This window comes from Sphaeramia orbicularis, chromosome 5, assembly GCF_902148855.1.
Source record: "Sphaeramia orbicularis chromosome 5, fSphaOr1.1, whole genome shotgun sequence".
NCBI classification, from domain to species: domain Eukaryota; kingdom Metazoa; phylum Chordata; class Actinopteri; order Kurtiformes; family Apogonidae; genus Sphaeramia; species Sphaeramia orbicularis.
Window position 1 is genome coordinate 40,961,543 of NC_043961.1, and position 22,788 is coordinate 40,984,330.

General features: G+C 37.5%; 1 protein-coding gene across 1 annotated transcript in view; it reads left to right on the forward strand.

Moving 5' to 3' along the window:
- LOC115419589 (sodium- and chloride-dependent taurine transporter-like) overlaps positions 1 to 22,788 on the forward strand; it is a 43,198-nt gene that overhangs the window by 16,056 nt on the left and 4,354 nt on the right. Inside the window, exons 4-13 of the mRNA XM_030134475.1 lie at positions 3,130 to 3,218; positions 7,527 to 7,672; positions 8,080 to 8,212; positions 9,759 to 9,893; positions 11,709 to 11,812; positions 11,922 to 12,046; positions 15,279 to 15,391; positions 17,296 to 17,433; positions 21,864 to 21,966; positions 22,657 to 22,757. Coding sequence (XP_029990335.1) covers positions 3,130 to 3,218; positions 7,527 to 7,672; positions 8,080 to 8,212; positions 9,759 to 9,893; positions 11,709 to 11,812; positions 11,922 to 12,046; positions 15,279 to 15,391; positions 17,296 to 17,433; positions 21,864 to 21,966; positions 22,657 to 22,757 — 1,187 coding nt within the window. The remainder of the gene's footprint in view (positions 1 to 3,129; positions 3,219 to 7,526; positions 7,673 to 8,079; positions 8,213 to 9,758; positions 9,894 to 11,708; positions 11,813 to 11,921; positions 12,047 to 15,278; positions 15,392 to 17,295; positions 17,434 to 21,863; positions 21,967 to 22,656; positions 22,758 to 22,788) is intronic.

A 22,788-nucleotide genomic window follows, 5' to 3' on the forward strand; every position in this document is an offset into this window, starting at 1 on the left:
ACAACTTCCAAGCGCTGCATCTATGAGCAGAATGGGTCTTCATTTGAAACAGTTAGTTTTAGCTTAAATTTGAAATCACAAAGCATAATTCAAAAAGGTTTTGGGGGAAAAATCCAGCCTTAAAATACATGAGATGTGTATTTGAATTATGCAGACACCTGGGGTTATTTCCATTCACTTCTATCTAGAGGTGCACAAATAAATTTATTAGTTGTTTATGTTTACATTACTCATATAATTTATAATTGATAATTGGTTAGAGAATTTTTTAAAATGTTTTTTTTTTTTTTTTTTTTTTTTTTTTGACAAAGCTCTGTATGGGTGTGGCCAAGTGGTACTAGATGGACAGCTGTACTACAGTTTTGTTTGCCCTTTTACATATATTTATGATAGAAAGATGAATGAGGCCTCATATTGCAGGGAATTAAGAGCACTTTTACATGTGTGATTGGAAAAAAAAAATTTAATTTAATTTTCTGTGGACGAAATGATACATTTGAGGACATTTTATTGATCTGAAAATAACTGGTTAATGGAAGTCATTTTCAGTTGCAGCTATGGCTCTACCTGAAGGTGTGGTGAATAAGGTCTTCCTTACTTATTTATGGGACTTTTTGATCCCTTTAGGACCTTGACCCCATAGTGCATCTTTTGTGGTGTTCCCAGCAGCGGCATGTGGCCATCCAGAGGAAAGACACAGCACTGGTCTATTTCTATTTGTCACATCACAACTGCTTCAGCCAGCATTCTGCCAACAATTTTCCACTACAAAAATAATTCTTTATGTACACAGGCCCTTATTTGATGGTGGAAAATGAAGATGGACAGGAAATGTGTAGTTCAATGTGGTCACCCAAAGAAGCTTAGGTTTTAATATTATTCCTCCCATTTGCAGGTTACACTGGTTTACAAGTAAAATGCTTCCAGAAGTAGTGACATTTTACCATCTGTGAGTCACTGACAAAGAAAAATCAAGTCAAAAATGCTGGTTGGCTGAAGTTTCCAAGATACAGTCTTGGGTCAAAATGTGATGTTTGAAAATTAATGAGAGAATGGATTTTACTCCAAAGGAATGTTTGTCTCCGAGCTACCAGATCTACTTCAAAACACTGTCTGCACATTACAATACGTTCACTTTACAGGTTCTATCTAGTGGAATATTTATAAATCTATTGTAAAAATGTACATAAACCAACATGTATGGGTAATAACACTTTATCATTTACCTTGAAAACCTCAGCAAACCAGCACTTTTGTCAGTTGTTTTCCAATTAATCTTATTAAAATACATTACATTTAGCACATTTAATCTGTGAGGCAGATGATTTCTAAAAAAAAAATTATAGACCAGTGTTATCAGGGGTCCCATTTGTAAATATCAAACATGCTTCTCCAAGATGGTGACATATAGCAGCTGGACTAAACTTATTAGATTATTTCAACAAAACACACCATGGAAATTAAGCTTGTTTGGATTGTTTTCATCTGACTGATCAACCACAACCTGCTCCTGCCAGCAGATTCAGACATTGTCATGGTAGAACTGAAGGTCCAATCAGTTCTCGTTGTAAGAGATTAGTTTTGGAGATTATTTAAACACCTTCTGATTTGTTAAAAAGATCAACAGACAAAGAAATCTGAAAATAACTAACTGCTTCCTATTGTTTTGTGAAGGACATTAGGACCAAAAACCTTTATTTAGTGCAAACAAGATTAGTATCTCATGCAAACACACGAGTCCAGATCTTCCAGGCTCTGTGAGACTTGGATGTCAGCTCTTACCACTATCTATTAACTATTACTGTGTGTTACACCAAGACACACACACACACCCTCACACACACACACACACGCACGCACACACACTTATGACCAATGTTGACTTACTAAAAAATATTTGAAAGCTGTATTTTTTTACTGTAAATATGGATATAGAGAGAAAACAGATGAATATAGTAGGTGTGTGTGTGTGTGTGTGTGTGTGTGTGTGTGTGTGTGTGTGTGTGAGGGTGTGTGTGTGTGTGTGTGTGTGTGTGTGTTAAAAAGGCTGTGTTTTGGATGTAAACAGTGGCTGAGGTCAGCTGAGGTCAGCAGAGCAGCAGCAGAAGTGACATCATGGAGGAGGATGCATGTGTTTGTTTGAACATCACTGTTCCATGTGATCTGAGCTACTGACTGTGTGTGGTTTACGTGTGTGTGTTCAGAGATGTAAGCGTTCGGCAGATGCTAATCAGTCAAGTGATTCAAAGTATGTGATTATGAAAGAACTGTCATTGGTACATGAACACACATGAAGACCATACAGCCAACGAGACCACATTCATGTGGATGAAACCAACGTGGACGCACACAGATGGCAGTGACGTTGAATTAATTTGGATGAGTGGCCTTGTGTACTGACTGATACACACACACAAAAGTCACAGTCATTACTTAACCCCTAACCTAAAACCTAATCCACGTTCAAGTCTTTACGTAACCCCCCGACTGCTATACTGTCTGCTGTCATTTCAGGGGATTTTGTTCTCCTTACGCTCAATGTGTAGTTGAAATAAATACACACACACACACAAACACACACACACATAAAAGCTCAAAGCCTTGATTCTGTACTAACCATGGCTCAACGCCAGACTGAGCTGAATGATGCGTCAGCTGACCCTATATTTGAGATAAACAGAACTCTTCAGCTCGATACGGAGCTCACCGTAGACCCCCGGAAAGCTAACAATATAGATAAGTCATAATGATAAGCAGTGAATGCAGTCTTCAGATCCTTTACTTTAGTGTAGCACACTGTGAAAATACTCCACAATGGTCTGAGTTCAAAATAAGTCAAAGCATGTAAGCATTATCAGCATTTTAAAGCAAATCCCAGAGGTTTTCTCGGAATTCTTGGTTTTCAACCTATAAAGAACACTACAGCCTTTATTTTTTTTCACAGACCTTCAAAACCAACACATTTTGGGGTTTTCAGTGAGCAGGAAGGGGATGAAAAGCTGAAAATCAGAACAGTCTAAAGGTGTCAGAAGAGTGGAATAAAGTCGCTAAAGTCGAGGGAGCTCTGGTTGATGCAGTTCTTCAGTTCATCTATGGACTCATCTTCATTCTCTCTGTGTGTCTCATCAGGTATTGGTTATGCCTCCATCGTGATCGTGTCCCTGCTGAATATCTACTATATCGTCATCCTGGCCTGGGGTCTCTACTACCTGTTCCAGGTATGTTTCAAGATTAAAGAAAACCAAACACTCAATCTATCAGTTCTTTTCAGTTTTTGAGTTTCTCTTAAATCTTAGATCTGGCTTAAAATAATTGATTAGGGATGCACAATGTATCAGATGCATATCCATATTGGATGATATTTGCGGATATTGTGCAATATCAGTATGATTAGATGTATTTTCATCAGTCGCAGTCACATATTTGTCTGTTGTGTTAAAAAGGTTTTTTTTTTCATACATTTCAGTGTCTGGCATTGGCTAAATCCCACTGAAAATGTCATTTCAAATATCAGTATCCGTATAGGCAGAGAATTTTGCAATCGGTGCATTCCTGTAATTAATAAATGTGGAACTGAGCATCAGACTAACCCTATGAATATCTAGGTGGAAAGGATTTTTGCATTTTTAGCAACTGTTTTCCCTTCAAGTGAGTTAATGACACTTTAGAAAACTAATAACTGAACCGTTATCATCACCAGTCAATCACTAATCTCTGGAACCAATCTGAAATAAAGCAGGGGAATTATTGCACTGCACTAGCATGTATGGTGCAAGGTAGTGTGGTGTGTCCTTTTAGTAGTAATTACATTAAGTAGTTAAATATGTTAACTCTGGGTCATCTTCTTCTGTTTATCCTCTACGTAACCCTTATGCCCTCCTCACATTTACTATACTCTGGTTACCGTTGAGGCAAAAATGTACACACACATGAAAACTACTATAAAATAATCATAAGTCAACATTTTTTCTTGAAAAAAAGAAAAAATATTTGTAGGCCAATGCATGCAATTCTTAAATTTCATGCATCAGCCTGGCAGTGAGATAAAAAAAAAAAGTGGTTATAATGGAAGTCAATGGGGCATTTTTTCCACGAGGGTAACCAGAGGGAGAATCTGACACTGCAGAAAAAATACTCAAACCAGTTTTGTTGCTAATCTTTGATACATCCAAGGCTCTAATAACCACCAATGTTTATATAGAAAATATTCAATTGGTTTTTTTTTTTTGGTAATAAATCACTCAGAATTCAAATAACCTGGAATTTAAAGGGTTAAAATCCTGAAAATTGTTGAATGTTTGGTAGTTTTGAACAGGGCTGAAGTTGTTTAAGAGATCTGTGACATATTGCTGTATGATGATTTTATAGCAGGTTTTTTGTGTGCACATTTTTGCCATAAAGGTAACCAGAGGGTGCAAAATGCATCATGGGAAAATAAAACACATCTAAGAGTAAAACACACTGGATTTCAAAAATATAACTAAAAAGAACAGTTCTTGCCAAATTTCATGCCAAAAGCTGCAACACAGCTAAAATGATCACCAAAGAAAAAAAAGATGAAGAATGTTCAAAAATGCCTGAGGACCTGAGGGCTAATATAAGGAGGCTCACAGCACATTTAGTGTTTGGTTGAAACCTGTAGAAAAAAAACTAATTTGAATCCCACTGCTTGTGAAAGAAAATGCTAAAATTTGAGTAAAAAGACATTAGAGTCATATGGGAAGAAAGAAAAATATAAAACCACCTGCAAACTCCTGCCATCCCCCACTAGTGTTAGGTATTGACTGGAAGTGACCTGCTCTGCACTAACCACTGGGTCTGACATTGTTTCCATAGGGGTCTTTAAAGTATTCAGCCGAGGTTGTAGAACCTGCATAAAGCTTGTCACATAACTAAGGGTGAAGAAAAGCTCGGAGAGTTTTATTAGTGTCGTCTGGTTTCTGATATTATTGCTATTTGAAATGTCTGCACTGTAGCAACTCAAGGTTGTCTGGTCAAATGTTGTGATTTACAGCATTAGCTTTAGCTCTGCCTGGGTAGTAAAAAATCATTTGGGATGTTTTCCATCCACTCAGTAACACAGTGCACTTTTTTCCTTTAGAAAAAGGGCAGGTCATGGCACTAACACCACTGAATAATGTAATTTTAGAGATAGAAAATATGAAATAAATTGTACTCACATAATCTCCTGGCATAGATGGATGTATTGACAGAGATATTAATAATGAGATATAGAGATATTAATCAATGATTAATGAAATGATTATGTATTTACCTGTGTCTGTTAATGATAGCCAAATTATTTCTGCTTTAAAATACTGCACCAATACTGTACAGTGTATGGTCACAGCATTGTCCTCATTTACTCATCTTTCAAAGAAATTATAGATAAGATGGTATCAGGTCAAATGTTAGTGTCCCAAATATCCAGTGCAGTTTGAAGATCAATGTGTTATGGCCTCTTTTTCTCACATACTAGTCAAAACCAGTGTGTATTTACATACTGTATATGTAGGTGTGTATACTTGTGTCAGGGCAGATCATGTAACATTCAGATCAATAACTCTATTATAGCTCACTTAAACTGTTTGTTTAGGTAAAAAATTCTCTCAGAACACTCCATTCTGCCAGCGTGTAAATCAATGCCATTGTTATAAAAAGAAGGTAGAGTTAAAACGATGGCTATGGGTCATGTAAACCTGAGGCATAAGGACAGTGTTTAAAGAAGACTTGAAAATGGAAAAAGAGACAATGGAAGGGAAAAAAGTGTGTGTTAAAATTTGTTTTAAAATGCGCATATCTCAAGCAGTACGATGCCTGTTTTGCTGGTGAAATGGCTACGTAGCATAACAAGATGATGTCATAAAAGAATAGAATAATGAATGCTCTTGTTATCATGTGTCATGTAAACCAATGTGGCACCAAATCAATTTTACACAATAGCTGCTATCTGGCTGACACTCCCAGTTGACTAATGTTAGCTGATAGCAGCAAACTTAAATCTAGAGTGAGTCGTCTGCTCATATTAAGGTGGTGTAACAGTTTTTTCCTCCAGTGTACTGTCTTACAGTGTCCTGTTAAAGCTAAGGCAGTTGAAGTTCAGCTCTGGTTAAATCATAATCTCTATAAAAACACCAGATCCAATACTTACAAATCATATTTCCAACCCAATATTTGGTCAGACTTCCCTAACCTTGACACCAGCAGCCTTTAACCTGCCATTTGGATTGATACAATAACCAAGCTATGTTTGGGATATTTTTTGGACTGGGATGTCACAGTTAGGCTCTGCTTGGAGTTTAAGTTGCCACAGAACAGCTACACGCCCCTTCACCATGTGCAGATTTAGTATTATAGTAAATACTAGTGTGTTGACCTGTGGGGAACCACAGGCTCTAGATGTGGTAGTTTTTATGCTGGGGAGAGCTTACTTTTGGGAAAAGATGGTAGTCCACATTTTATAAAGTACTGACATAAAATTTTTTTAGTAAATCATTAAAATTTTAACGACAATTAATATATTAATACTGATATCTAGAGACTGAAGTTAGTAAATGTGTTGTTTCTGTTTTTAACTTCATATCCTGTCATGCAGCATGGTACTGCGCTTCCCACCAACCGTCATGGGCATAGGAACGTAATTGTAAGGCTATTGTATTACAAAATGGCTAATATCTCCCTAAATATTGGTCCTATCAACTTGCTGTTTTTGCTAGTCTCCTCCTTGACCAAAAATACATAAGTATGCCAAACTGAAGCAGTCAGCTCTTTCGGGATTTTGTGTGATGCCCGAGACACACAAACAAACAAACACAAACAGAGTCCACTTCCCTTTTAAAACAGCACTGGTCACGCCCATTGTCTCTTGACATGCAAGGCTGCTTCCTGTCCCTCCACCTGGCAGGTGCTTAACAACATGAATTAAATCAGTCCCTCCTGGCTTTAAAAAAGGGAATTTTAAAGAAAAAAGATATTTAATGTTGAGATGGGACTATTCCTCAACTGTAGGTACCAAATTGGCCAGTCAAAAATGTCTCAATTTCTTAGAACCGTACAAATACACAGACAGACAGACAGACGCTTTGATACCTTCCAGTATTCTGGTGAAGATAGTTTTGTATTCGTGTTAATGCCTCTTGCTAAAAATCTGAGCTGCCTGTCATCTTTTGTGCAGGATCCTTAGTGTCTTTGAAAACTGGTAGAGAACACACAAAGCCCTTTGATGGTACCACATTAATCCAAACAGGTGCCTTTTGAGCTTGGACAGACCACAATAAAGGAGGTCTAATACACTATAAGATCTAAAAGGATGGATGGTCTTCAAAGAAGACTAAACAGCTGGTGCACTCAGTACTTTTGGATTGAAGCGTATTCTTTTCAGGTCCAGAGCTTTGAGTGTTGCCTGATCGTAACATTAGTCCATGGTGATTTTTTTTTTTTTCTGAACAGTGGTTGGTGTGATAAACTGGTGATGTGTGATACCTCCAACTGTTGTTCTTTTTTTTTTTTTTTTTTTTTTTTTTTAGTGTTTTCAGCCAGAGCTACCCTGGGCCAAGTGTAATCAGCTGTGGAACACCGGTCACTGCATTGAGGACACCTACCGCAAGAACAAAACTCTTTGGGTGGCTGCCAACGCCTCCAACTTCACCTCCCCCGTCACCGAGTTCTGGGAGTGAGTTACATAAGAACACACACAGAAGCTCACTTTCATAACCACACTAAACTTTCAAATAATTCATCATGTGAGCTATATGGTTAAAGGGAAGTTAAATACTCTACAGTGTAAACCTTTTGTCAACGCTGAACCTGCATGAATAGAAAAATAGGCAAAGACATCAGGACTTTGAACTTCAGTCAGGGTCATATCTAAGCCAAAGGAGGATTTTACTCATTACCTAAATACCAGTAATTTCTCAAGTACTAACCTGCGACTTTAACAAAGGAACATTATGCTTAACAGCTTCTTACACTATTTTCCACACATATAAAAATCAATAATTTGATCGATACGTGAGGAAGTGGGACTGAGCACCAAAAACAAGCAGACAAATTTCAAGGCCTGTATCCTGTGTGTTTCAGACATAATGTACTTGGTATCACCAGTGGAATCGAAGAGATCGGTCCGATTAAATGGGACCTGGCTCTGTGTTTGCTGCTTGTTTGGGTCATCTGCTTCTTCTGCATCTGGAAAGGAGTCAAGTCCACTGGCAAGGTACCTTCACATTCTCTTTTTCCTTTTTGATCAGTTTTATGTTGTATTCTCTGTGATGCAGAGGTTATCAGAGATGTATCATCAGTGCTGGAAGCCATGACAAGATGATGCTCATGTGATTCTAGAGAACAATAGAGTTCTATGTTCAAACTGAGCTCCAGGATAAAGCCTGTGTGAATTCAAAAGACACAAACAGAACAGAGACAGATAATATTTTACATTAATGGCCACTCTGCATCTCTACAGTATTCACTTACTGTCTTGTTTTTGTGGGGTCTGCTTTGCTGTACAGTATCATAGGTGATGTAGCTTTAGATTAATGTGTAAGGGGAACATTTCAGACCATGTTCAATAGCTGCAACAACAACAATAACAACAACATATTGCCTTGGGACCACAGCTCAATCAATCCCAGACAGCTCTTTTTATAGCCTCAACTCTCTTTATTGATTGGTTTGGCTTGATTTATGCTTTCTGGTTTCTCCAAGTAATAAACACAATCCTGCAAGGCCAAATGTGGTCACTGCTTTCCAAACAACAGATACTGATGCACTGCAATTGATTTAAAGGACAGCCCGAGGTCATTTCCTGTTGTACGCCAAAAATAACATTCCATGGTTTGCACATTTATCACTTATAATTGGGTGCTTCTATGAAACTGGGTTCATTTTGGTACCTGGCACTTTGCCAGCTTTTTAGACCCAATAATAAAAGAGAAATGGAGACATATTTCCCCCAGGATGTACATAAAGATGATCTTAGATAAATGCAAAAAAAATTATACTCTTGCTCTGAGCCATCCCAAAATTAATGAATTTTTAATGAAAGACTGGGGCCAAAAATAGGACCGAAATTTGGACAGGAAAAGCTACCTAGGTGACAATGCATTATCATGAAAACATGGCTGTAAATGGTCTTATATAGTGCTATAAATAAAGACACTGTGTTAAAGCTGACAATCCTAGTGGCTTTTCTAATCCAGACGTGGATTTTTCATGAATCAGCAGTCTCATTCTAGGTTTTGTGTGTAACCCATTGTGTCCACTGGTGTTACATCTGGAACCTGCCCATTTAAACTCATATAAATCGTGAGTGATTTTGCAACAGCGGTCATTTTTGTGAAACACTCTGCCTTGCATAATTAATTCGATTTCCAAAATTTACCAATAAAAATAATATAAAAATGTGTTTTATCTGAAAAATCATTTCTCTTTTATCTCAGTTAATATTTATTTTTCAAAATAGACATAAAGTGCTTCCAAACTTGCTCCATAACATTAGTCTACATCTGGTTTGAATTTTTAGCCCCTCTGCCCTGTTTTTAGGGACCAGTTTCATAGAAGCACCCAACTGCCAGTGACGGCTTATAGAATACTAAATACATAGCCAAACAAAAATATATTGTAATAATATGAGTTATTACAAAGAGAGACTGTTTGAACCATGAGCTTCAAAAGGATTTAAACTTCTGCTGTATAAAATACAAACCTAGGGTTTACAGTTTTTTGTGTAATCTCTGACCTTGTTTTTTGGATATCTATCTTAGGTGGTCTACATCACAGCCACGTTCCCATTTGTCATGCTCATTGTACTGTTGATTCGCGGTGTAACACTGCCGGGTGCTGCCGAAGGCATCAAGTTCTACCTTTACCCTGACCTGGCTCGCCTGAAGGACCCAGAGGTAGGTACTGCCTCTGAAGAAGCATACGCATCACCGGGATCCTCCTAGGGTTTTATGCTGATCTAAAACAAGCCAACTAAACTTTCTGTAAAAGAAACAAGACCAGATGCCAAATAGTTTGATGAGACTGAATGTAGTCCTTGGATTCCATTGGTTGGGATGAAGTCTCTTGAGTTTCAAGTAGCGGGTGTGAACTAGACCGGGTGCGGCTGAATTGCTGTTCTTTTATCAGTAAAGTTGTCGGGAGTTGAATCCCAATTCACCTCCTACCCCTCCATTTTGCGTGTTCACGTGAAGGGGTAGGGGTGTCCCGATTCTTGATGAGTCAAGGGCAAGGGCCAAGGGGTAGTGGTAAGTGGGGGGATGTAGGGGTGAATTGGGATTGGGCCTGAATCTTAGTATGTCATCCCTTCACAGTGGGTGTACTTCCACCAGAGACATCACAGTCTAAAAAGGAGGAAAAGTACTGCATTGTACTGTGACTTGTCTATTGTTAGCAGATCAAGACAAGCAAACTCACAAACCACGTAGAGCAAATCATTTTCTGACTAAAGACAAAAGACTCCAATCTTTAGGTGTAACATCTGAATGGATTTTTTCAGGAGAAGTGGCTCAGTTTCTCATATAAAAAAACATTTTGTGAAAACTGTTGGTTCCATAACAATCAGATGACCTCTAACATCTTATCCATATACTAAATTTAGCAAAGACTAAAACCAGAAAACTGTGATGCCACCTGATATGATCTAACTTGAACTAAATGATCATTTGGGACACAAATGACAGTTTGAGGTGTTGCGACAGTCGCAGCCTATTTATAGGAGCTCAACAGTCTGTCATGTAGCTGAACTGTGGAGCAAACACGGATAGATTTTTTTTTGTATCTCTTTTCTTCTTTATGTCTTCAAAACCACAGGTATAAATAACCAAACAGCCAAGAAGTCCAGTTTTCTGTTCAACAAGACTGTCATAAATATGTGATGATTGGCTCACAGTGATACACATGAAGCTTAAGGTCATTAGCAGCAGATTACCTATTATGTTGTCATCAACAGTTAAACTAGCCATAATGGAATCTTTTGTCTTTAGTCCCATGTACGTTTGGTAGAACACATGGTCAGTGTTCAAAGCAGAACACCATGGAGTCAGCCATGTTTCCACAGTAGTTCCAAATGGACTTCCTCTTTTCTTTTTCTCCATTTTATAGTAGTAGCGGCATTATCAGTGGCATTAACAGTCAAACTAACTTCTGAGTAACTAAAAAGCCCAGAATGGTTTTTGCCACCATAGGTGAGGATGAGGGTGTATTCCTTTGGCTGAAATCCACAACTGCATTTTTAGTTTCATCTGTTTACTACAGCCAGTTGAAAATATGTCAGACAAAAACTTAAAACCATTTAACTGTTGACCTAAACCATTTCAGAGTTAGACCAGTGGAATCCAGGGATAATGCAGCTCTTGACTTCTTTATTCAACATTCATATCGTTAGCCTCATAGCATAATTCCTTTGACATAGAAACATCAATATTAATAATCAATATGATATTTATCCCAATATAAAACTATATTATGACATTTGTCATTATTGTTTTGTATCCCAGACCCCTTTTAGAAAAGAAACACCTGAATTCAATTTGTCCACATACTTTTGTTCATATAATGGATGACTTCTGCAATTATGATATGAGGATAATGATATCAAACACAAAGTGTCTCCCCTCTAGTTTGTCTGTACATTACATCTGCCTCTGTACTTCCCATCATCAGCAGACCTCAGCCTTTCTGTCCCCGCTGTTTTCCCTTTTACCCAACAGGTGTGGATCGACGCCGGCACCCAGATCTTCTTCTCTTACGCCATCTGTTTGGGTGCCATGACGTCCTTGGGGAGCTACAACAAGTATAAATACAACTGCTACAGGTGAGGCGTCAGTTTTTGGGGAGCGGGTTAGCGGTAGGGGACAGAGAGGGATGACGGGATCCTTGTGTGTTCATTAACAAATCCTCCTCATGACATATGTGTGACATAGGGACTGTTTGCTGCTGGGAGCCCTCAACAGTGGTACCAGTTTTGTGTCTGGCTTCGCAATATTTTCCGTCCTGGGCTTCATGGCACAAGAGCAAGGGGTGGACATTGCTGATGTGGCAGAGTCAGGTACGAGGGTTCTGAAAAGGCGGCAGTGATGGTGGGCGCTGCTTCCTGGTTAATTAATTAAACTACAGTAAATTCAAAGAAAAACAGCAACAAAACCCTAAAGGAAATACGCTCAATATAATTGGAATTTGGAATTAAACGGATTTCCTGATCCTTTTACAAATGACGGCATCGAAATATGGAAGTTTCCGCAATCAAACACTCCTTGACAAACTACAGGAAAAAGTCCGATCATGTGTGATTCCTTTGCTACAATGTGAACAGCAGGCTGATGGATTTGACTGAGACAGGGGAGTGTTGTCGGGACGTCTGTTTTGTTGTTAGGAGTTAGATGTAAAACACAGAAAGAACTAATGTGCATCTTGTGCCAGTATGCCATCTTGAAAACCTTAGAGTTTTGCTTCTGATTTCCTTTTTGTCTCCATGTCCTGATGTTACTATTGCTGTGGTTACGCTGTATTTCAGTGACATACTGGGTTACGGGGTATTTCTTATACTGAATGCTTTGTGGCTAAAAAGAACCAGGAGGTTTTTTGTTTTTATTGGAGAAATGTGTGATATGTCTTTAAAAGGTATTAAAGAAGACCTTGCCTCACCTTTAGTGCATCAAAAACTTCCAAGATCTTTTCTATTCCGCTTATAGGGTTTATATTAGCACGTCATAAGTGTGCAGGTATTCTGTGAGGCTCTGCTTTTTTGTGTTTTGAAATGAAATTGTGCCTTTTTTTACTGCAATCCCTCAAAATGTGCAGTTACATTATGCTTGTTTTCAAATCCCAACGCAGATAAGATGATCGACTTCAATCCAAAGGTGTTAAAACGCCCACAGGGCATTTTTGTAGAGCTGGGCTGAAGGGGTTGTTTGGAATGTTGAATTGTCCATGTATTTTTGGATGTACTCGCATGCTTTTACATGCTTCAACTTTAATGGCTATCTTCAGATTAGATTTTGTAGCATTAGTATAACTACAGAAACCTTCAATGCTCTAGTTCACATCCTTGATGTCAAAGCAACGGCCACAGATAGATGGATACCTTTTTCTCATTGGGTTACAAAAAGTGAATAACAATCTGATGGTGCCCTCAACAACCATCAAAATTAAGACATTTTATAGAGATTTTGAATTTTGTGCATTTGCTGACAGGCCATCTATCAAAGATTTATGTTGGAAAGTTGAGTATTGCTCCACAAGTTAAAAAAAAAAAGAAAAAGGTAGACACGAATGAAGCCTGCTTTCCCAGAAAGCTATGAAGTTTAGTTATACATACAAATGTCAATAGTCGCTTTTCCATTGGACATATGTGCAAAACTTTACCGATATTTGCTAAATGTTGAAAAAATAGAAGTGTGTAATGTCGGCTTTTCCATTAACTCAAAAATGCGATGATTTGTTTATTTATTATCATGAAATGTCATGATAAGTCATTCCATAAACATGGCGACAAACATAAATATCTGTTGTTTTGAATCTAGAATGCTCGTTACCCCTCTGTCTCGTACTAAATTCAAAAATTATGCGGTTTCCTCGTGTCTACACGTTTGTTTTAAAACTCTTCTTCTTCGCTTGTTGTAACATCCATTTTTTTTGTTCACGTGACTCTAGTTGCGCAAAAAGATCTTTCCATTGCAGTTTTGCATGATATACCAATTTCGCTACACCCGAAAAAACACCTCTTGCAATTGCAAAAACAAGAATTTTGGCAAAATTGTCTTTTTTTTCTTTTAGCAAATTTTTATACACAAGTTCTATTCGCGCAATTTGAAATGATCAATTTGAGAGCCACTATTGACAGCCAGGAGCACTGTGGCCTTGTACTGGAATAGAGGAAGAAACAAAATACATTTAAAAGCCATGAAAGATAAGGAAGTTTGGATGGCAAGTAAGTCTGCTTTAACTGCTGCTTGATTTGGAAGAACATTTTTGATCTGCATGAAATATTACACCGGCTGCAGACACAGCATGATTTTCACTGTGCAATGTAAGCACACATGCTGAGGGTTCTGCTGACTCAAGTTTTAGAAGAAGGGGGGGGAGGGGGGGTGTACATCAAAACTTAATATGTGATGTGTGATACTTTTTTTTACAGTCCAGTATTGACAAATCTGCCTGTGTAATGAGGATCTTGTTACATTTTGTGCTAGTTTTTCCCTCCCAGGGAATGGGACTGGAGTCAACGCGGTGTTTGGTTGGATGCCTTGTCATAATTTGCAAAAAAAAGAAGATAAAACTTAAACAAAAAAACATTGACAGTTTTGTCATTAGCTGCTGTACTGTTTTGTGGTTACGGCTGCTTTCTTGTTTCTTTTAGCTCTGGTTTATGGTTCACTTTATATTTAGCATTAACATAAAATCAGAACAAATTATTTCATAGATATTGGTATCGTAGTTTGAAGGTGCCGCTGTTTTGCCATTGTCATTTTGCATTCCCCTAGAGAAGATGAAGGGGTCACAGATGCAAAATGACTCGAGTGAAATAGGTTCTGATGTACTTTTTTTACACTTTTTTTTTTATTTTTTATTTTTTTACTTTTTACTTTTTTAAAGTTTAGTTTAGTTTTTTAAAGAGTTTAGTTTTTTAAAGATGCACTTGGTGTACCTTTTTCATCTACCCTGCAAAGTGAAATAGGCAGATATTTAGCAGCTTAAATATTTAATATATTTCTCTCAATGTACTTGTTCTGCAATGTTCACAGTGGTCTTCTGTCTTTTTTTAACCTCCTCACAGCACTAGTTTCAATCAGCTACTGTATGTGCGCATTTATAATATGCTTCAGAATGTCTCATGACTTACTTCCACAGAGTCCTTAATGTTCAGAGTCAGCTTAGTTCCATATTATATTTGAAGTGTTTATCATTACAATATTCACATGCTTAGTAACTTATCATAATTAAAGTATTAAACTGTTCCACGTACACTTAACACATGGTCTTGATAACGTCTCTTTAGTAATATTTGATAAAACAGGTGAGTAAACATGTAGCAAACACACTTTTTTACTGACGGATCATAGTTTTGTGTAAAGACATTCCAAAAGCGCAGACACATTTCTACTAGTGTAAGCCAGGTTTGCTCTTGTCTCTGTATCTGGTCTGTTTCTCTGTCTTTCGGGGCCTTTCGTTCCCACTGGAGTGCAGATCAGATGAGCTTATCATATGATACTAATGTCTCCCCTCCCCCACACCTCTCTCTGTTTGCTCTCCCCCCTCCCCATAAACCCCGTCCTCTGCAGGTCCAGGCCTGGCGTTCATTGCCTACCCCAAAGCTATAACCATGATGCCTTTTCCTACACTCTGGGCGATCCTCTTCTTTATTATGCTGCTGCTGCTTGGCCTCGACAGTCAGGTGAGTGGGAATGTTCACACATGGTCAGCTGCATCTTAAGGAAGCGATAACAACACATTCGTAAACACTCACGGCTGTCACATTCTGCCACTTAACTGAAAGTCCAAGTCACAAGTCAGGGGTGTCAAACTCATTTTATTTCAGGGGCCACATACAGTCCAATATGATCTCAAATGGGCTGGATCAGTAAAATAATTATATAATATCATATAAATAATGACAACGCCAAATTTTTCTCTTGGTTTAGGGTGAAAAATGTAAAATTACATTACAAAAATGTGAATAACCTGAACAACCATGTACAACTTAATGTTTATTGAGAAAAATAGTTGCAATTTTAACAATATTATGTCTCAGCTTATTATTAACTAAACTTACAGATCGCAGTGGATCTATTATGTTGTTAAAGACATTTCATGTTTTTCATATTTGTTCAGATTATTCACATTTTATTGTGACAGGATAGCTTGTAAATGTAAATATTTTCATATAATTTAACTTTTTTCTCATTTTACAAAGAAGAAACTTTGGAGCTGTTATTATTTATAGGTTATTATGCTATTATTTAATAGTCTGATCATATTGGTCTGTATGTGGCCCCTGAACAAACACGATTTTGACACTATTGATAGTAACATTGTTAATACCTTCATTGTTGAATTTCATAAACTCATCCCAGTGGCCGGATTGGACCTTTTCACGGGCCACTTTTGGCCCACGGGCCGTATGTTTGGCCCCCCTGGTCTAAGTGGTAGGAGTGTGGCTGTGGACTGACAGCTGTACCGATGTTCCACATTTATTTCTGAGTTCAGTTTAAATTATTCAGCGACTGTGAAGATCGCATCGTTTTCAAGACAAACATGAAAAGTCATTTACCTGCAGAAGGAGTTTGTAGCCATTACCAGCTCTACCCTGTCAATAAAGATTTTATAACTAAACAGAAACACTTGTGTAGTCAATCAGTGTATTGAAGTGCAATACCATGGTTGGCCACTAGACACTGGCTTCAAAACATAATGACTCCCATAGACTTAAACAGATCTTCACTCTAGAAATATTTTCTTCATGGTTTGGTGACAGGGTTTTTAGAGAGTCTGTCTATTGAATAAAACATAGTGTTTTTTTCCTTCAGACAGCTTCACTGTTGTTGTGTGTAATAAGTTGCAGCAACAGGAATGTTACGCAAAGTTCTCCTGAAGGTAACTTTTGTACCATGTTAGCTAGTTTTTAGCATCAACTCACACATTATCTCTCATATTCTTCCACTATTGCACATATGTCTAAATATGGTTACTTCTGGCTCCAAAATGATGACAGCCAAAATACAAACTCCAGTAGTTTTAAGGAAGGTTATTGATGATACTAGATAAAGATGTTGTGGTTATACTGGTGAACAAGTGAGAGTCATGCTTTTGAAACGAATACTGTTAGATAAAAGTCAAAGTGTTGTATTTCTATAAAAAGAGCTGTAAGTTCATGTTTTCTTGTTATGCAAAAAAACAGTGTTTTTCTTTGTCGGCAAAATTATAATTATTTTAACATTTATAATGTTAATTAAAATATAATTATGATTAATTTTATTTATAGAGTGCCTTTCCAAGATGAGATTTACAATGTATTTTAGGAGGTCAAATCAACAGACAGGAAATGTGAAAATCATAAAGATAAGAGCAATTACAGCAGCAATAAAATGGCACATAAAATAAGCAATAACCATAAAATGCACTAATTAAACAGAAGTAAAAGTAAAGTCATAGAATGAGTGGTGTAGTATACAATACACTGACAGGAAGGTTGGATGTTTTTAGAAGACTGTTTTTTAGTATTTTTTAACCCTTGTTGTCTCATAGTCCTTCCTTTTTGAGTAATACCTCAGTAACATCAGCGTCACTGTCTTTGTGCAGTTTGTGGAGGTGGAAGGGCAGATCACATCACTGGTGGATCTGTATCCGTCCTTCCTAAGGAAGGGTTACCGCAGAGAGATCTTCATCGCTATCATCTGCTGCATCAGCTACCTGCTTGGTCTTACCATGGTTACCAAGGTAACAACAACAACACACTGAACATGATCGAAGTGGGATTGGAAACTAACTTGAACACAGTTAGGGTCAAACAATGCTAAGCTAAGGATAGGGTTAGTTTGGAGCAGAAGTCTGAGACCAAAATGCATATATGTGGCCTTATTTGAAATGTCGTCTAGATTGTCTTTTGAGATACAAGCCAAACGTATAAACATAATTTTAAACATGGCATGCATTCCAATCAAACAGGTGAATATTTAGAGGTTAAAGATTAAAACTGATAAAATTGTATACTTGGAAAAGTTGGAATATTTTCTAAATAAGTAAATATTTTAAAAACTTTGCTATGCAGTATGTTTGCTTGAAAAGGATGAGATAGTAGTGAATAAAAACATGGTTTTCTAATTCAGAACCACACATAAATCCATTGTGTTTGACCAAAAATCTGATCTGCAGACAGGATTAATACACAGACGTTAAAACCTCTTTATGGTCTGGACCTGTGGTTCAGTAAACCAGGAACAACAGCGTTCAGACTGTTAAAAGTGTCCCTGGGGAGACGTTGAAGTCTATTTATACTGTCAAGTCATGAGAACGTCCTTGGTCTGGTATTAATGGGAGACAAGACTTTGCTTTATTTTTCTCCTCCTCTATTTCTGTATCATGTCTGTTTCTCAACATTTACTCCCACCTCTTGTCTTTCTCCTCTTGCTCATCTTTTCCCTTCCTTAACCCAAAAAAAAACCCCCAGTACTACTGTTGTGGCAGTTCCCAAATGATTTTTTTCTCTACGTTTAACGTTTCTTAACTGATTTATCACCATGTATTCTAATATTATGCTCTGTATTTTGAATTTTAAGTATAAATTAGGTATTTTCCTATATTTAATGTACTGTCATCAGTGTTTCTCAAGGGGGGTGGTACTGGGACAAAGCCAGGGGGTGTTTGGAAGGAGAAAGCTGAGAGTGGGGGTGCTGAGGTCATTATATCAGAAACAGAAAAAACTGAAGAAAATGTGACTTTTAGTAAAATACGTCATTAACTGAACATAGACCCAGTGTGTCCATCCACTGTCATTGATCCACCTCCATGGGTTTTACTGGTGAATCAATATTGTAGAAGATGACGGTGTTTCCATGTTCACTACAGAGCCTCTGAACGTCCAAATGGGTCATATCTGATGACCACGAAAAGATGACAAACTGTACTTTACACCAGTTATTTACATGTATTGATAGGATTATTGGATCAACAGGTATTAAACAGTTTAGATCAGTAGAGGATTTTGGTCATCGGTGGAGTTTTGGGTCTTCATGGGTTAATGTAACTTCTCAGGTAGTTGTCTGTTGATGATGCACTGTTCATGTCCAAATTCCATAATCTTGTTCCCTGGTGGGAAACAAGGCCTTGTATGCACCATGTCTGACCCATGTCAGACCCACGTCCTACAGTTATTCTTGGGTTGACCTTAGTTTTCCAAGTAAAGATGCTAAAAAAATTCAGTTTTTATCTCATTGCCCATACTCATATACAAATCACATTTTACTCTGGGTTTTGTTCGAGCACCCTGGACTTTGTGTTGGAAGTAAAAGTGAAAAAATAGATGCTGTATAACTAAAAATATAAAGTGACTTTGAGCATCTTAGTCCTCAGGATATACTATTGTGACCTCCAGATAGACTAAGGTCTCTAGACTTTTCCAAATTACCTACGTTTATTCTTTCTCTGTGCTGCAGCATATAAATGAAACCTGTGATATTTGTCCTCCATGAATCTTTCAACAGAACCTTCTCACACTGAAAATTAAATCGATATGTGCAACTGAATGAATTCAGTATGTTGGCCCTCCTGAATCTTTTGTCCAAGTGATGATTGGAGGACATGAATGATGGTGCATCTTACTGAGAGGAGGCTGATGTGATTTATCAGTCAAAACATTCTGACCCTTTTCTAATCGTATCTCAGAAAGGTCTGAGTTTCAGACAGAGAAGATAAAGATTACATGGAGTTACAGCCAAATGCCAAAAATACTGTCTTTACTGTCCAAATTCCATCAACACCAGATGAATACAACCCAGGAAACGATGACATATAAATAATCTAGAGAGCGTCGGTATGAAGAATCAATTCAGACCTCTTTAATTAAGTGAAAATGCTGAAACATCTCATTACAAAGTCTGATTAACAGAGAGGATCGGTGACTTCTAACCCCGACTTGAGCTAAAATGCCAAAGCTGACACACTCTGTATTATATTCTGTACTCTGCTTCGTGCATTCATGTAGGTTACTCTGCTTTCACTTTGCTCAGACACTAAGTCTGTTTATATTCACACTAAGGCTACGTTCAGACTGCAGGCAAATGTGGCCCAAATCTGATTTTTTTTGCCCATATGTGACCTGTACCCAATCTGTTAAAGACAGTTTGAACAGCACAAATCTAATTTTTTCAAATCCAACCCAGGCCACTTTCATATGTGGTCCTAAATCCATTACATATCTGATATTTTGCAGTGTGACTTCAGTCTGAACGGCCAGGTCGCATTTATCTGACCTTTACATCATTGAAATGTGATGAACATCACAATTCTCCTCCGAGATGAGATGCCTCCATATTTACTTCTGTAAACACAGTGCGTGCCTGCATGGTCATTTATTACATCAGGATCGCTTTTGTGCATGTGGGTCACTTCAGGGTCACATTCAGTTTATACTCAAAAAGTGACAGAAGTTGCATTTAAAGTGTAATATGAATGAGCACAAAAAAATCTGAATTGTGCATTAAGACCTGCTGTCTGAATGTAGCATGATACTCTGATTATCATCTGATTTCTGGAGTTTTCAGATTATTCAAGTGGTCTTGTAAACAGAAAAATCTGATATGTTTTATGTGATAATGGCAATAATCTGATTATATTCTCTCTGATGTCTTCCTGCATTGGGTTATAGGTTAATCTGTTGGTTTTCTTTTACATCTGAACATGTGTAAACACAATTAAATCATAGAAAACAGAGGCAATGTAGTCAATCCCGAGTGGAAGACAGTAATAGGAAGTTTGATTCTACCATCACTGTGTTCATACGAACTCCGATAATGGACTGAAACATCGAACAGGGTTTACTGTTGTGGCATTTGTGAAGTGCATGTAAATGTATAATATCTGATCATTACAATTATCTGATTACCCCCAGTTATCGGATTTTTGTGCTCATGTAAACAGCCTCACTGTCGTTGCTTATGCCCTCTCACTTCAGTTCTGTTTCTGTCAAACTTATCTGATGTTTCACATGTTTAATTTGCTGTGTGGTACCAGGCCTGAATCTCAGAACACAAAACACTGGTATGTTTTCACTTGTGATTTATGGAACTGTCACAATTCTAGTTCTGTTTGGTTAAAAGGAGGAGCACAAATGTCTGAGAGCAGCTGTTCTCTGATGACAGTCATACTTCCATCCCCTCTTCCATCCTGTGTTCTCACACATCCCTCCCTTTTCACTGTCATTCTATTTCTATCCAACTCTCCCTCCTTCCCTCCCTCCCCTTCACTCTCATTGTTCCCATGGCAACATCTTTTTATGGTTGTGGTGGCCTGGTTCAACTTTAGGATTCCCATGATTGTTAAAACACTTCTCACACACACGTGAGCACACAGAGACATGTGCACACAAACAGTCTGGCACGAGGATACTTAAGAAGTCTTAAAGGGCATTGAGTTCATTCTGAAAAAAAAAAATGGCCTTAATTAGTGATTAATCTTCAAAACTCTTAGAAATGCTAAGACTTACAGGCAAGCAGCCAATCATTGGACTGGTGTGTTGTGTGGTTGCACCGTGTACATGGAAATTCTGTGAGTAGTGAGTTCTTTTTTTTTTTTTTTTTTCTTTAAGTGATAAAATTAGTCTTATGCTGCAAAATGTCTGTTCACTGAGCTGTCAGAACTGACAGCTAAACCTTGAAGTGGACAAGCGATCCACACTTTAACTTGAAAATGTTCATTTTCATATATTTTTAAACATGTCTGATAAATTGCTCCATTCTCAGACAAACTAAATGGAAAATTTAGACATTACATGAAACCGACACACTGTTAGACCTTACAAAAACAAAAAAAAGCAGGAAGATCAAGGGGCATAAAACTGCATTAGTTTAAAAAGGAATATAACCTGAAATACACTGTAAAGTTTTTTTTTTCCTTTTCACTGCAGCAAAAATCAATGATCAATAAATCTACTCAGCAGATCTTACTGTTTGAATAGGCATGGATATAAGATGTTTTTGTTTTTTGTTTTTTCTCAAATGTGGTGATTTGTGGTGATATCTCTCTGTGAACATTTGACAGTAGATTTATCCTCTATTTTCTTTTATGTTAAAGAAAGAACCATTAAATCTCTGTTGTAAACCTTGTCTGCAGAGTATTTGACAGTTCTGTTTCCTTCTGTGTCCTCTCTGCAGGGTGGCATGTATGTTTTCCAGCTGTTCGATTACTATGCAGCCAGCGGTGTGTGCCTTCTGTGGGTGGCATTCTTTGAATGTATAGCTGTTGCCTGGGTTTATGGTGAGTAGAACAACTAGACAGTGTGTTAGAGGATAAACACTTACATTGAACAAAAATTAGCTTTCTCTTCATACCAATAAAAAACTTTGGTGCATTTTCAGTTCAAAATGGTGCTGAAGTAGTTTGGCTTTTATTTTCAGAAAACTAATTTCCTTTTTGTGACAAATAAAGCTGATCTGTGTCTGTATCTGCATGGGTGGGATTATACTATGTATTCATTTTCATTTCCTGTCAAGTTCTTTGGTGTAACAGTAAACCGTAGAATGCATACTTTATGAGCTGACTGATGAACTTCCTGCTTTCAGTGTGCATACAAAGATAACAAAACAACAGTGTCCACAAGTACCAGTGTAATGCATACAGTGAATGTAATGCTGTGTCCATCTGTCTCTGTTAACAAGCATCTACTTTTAGAATAAATGGATAAGACATATAACAATATAACTGCAAAGTCCATTTAGAAACTGGAGGTCTATCCAATCAGAGCCATTTCCTTATTCATTCAGATCAATTGGAACCCATTCGATCATGTTTCCACTGCACAACTCTTGATTTCCTGATAATGCAGATGCAAACCTTCTGTATTTTCTACTCTATTTAGCATACAGTTCTTTATACCTTAAGTAGCTATGGAGTCATTTTGACAAAGGTTGTAATATAAGTCAATAAAAATATGGGTTGTTCTTGCAGGCGTTGATAATTTCTATGATGCGCTTGAGGACATGATTGGCTACAGACCAAATCCTTGGATGAAATGGAGCTGGACTGTTATCACTCCTTTATTGTGCATGGTAAGGACCTTCTATAGTAAGGACCTTATAC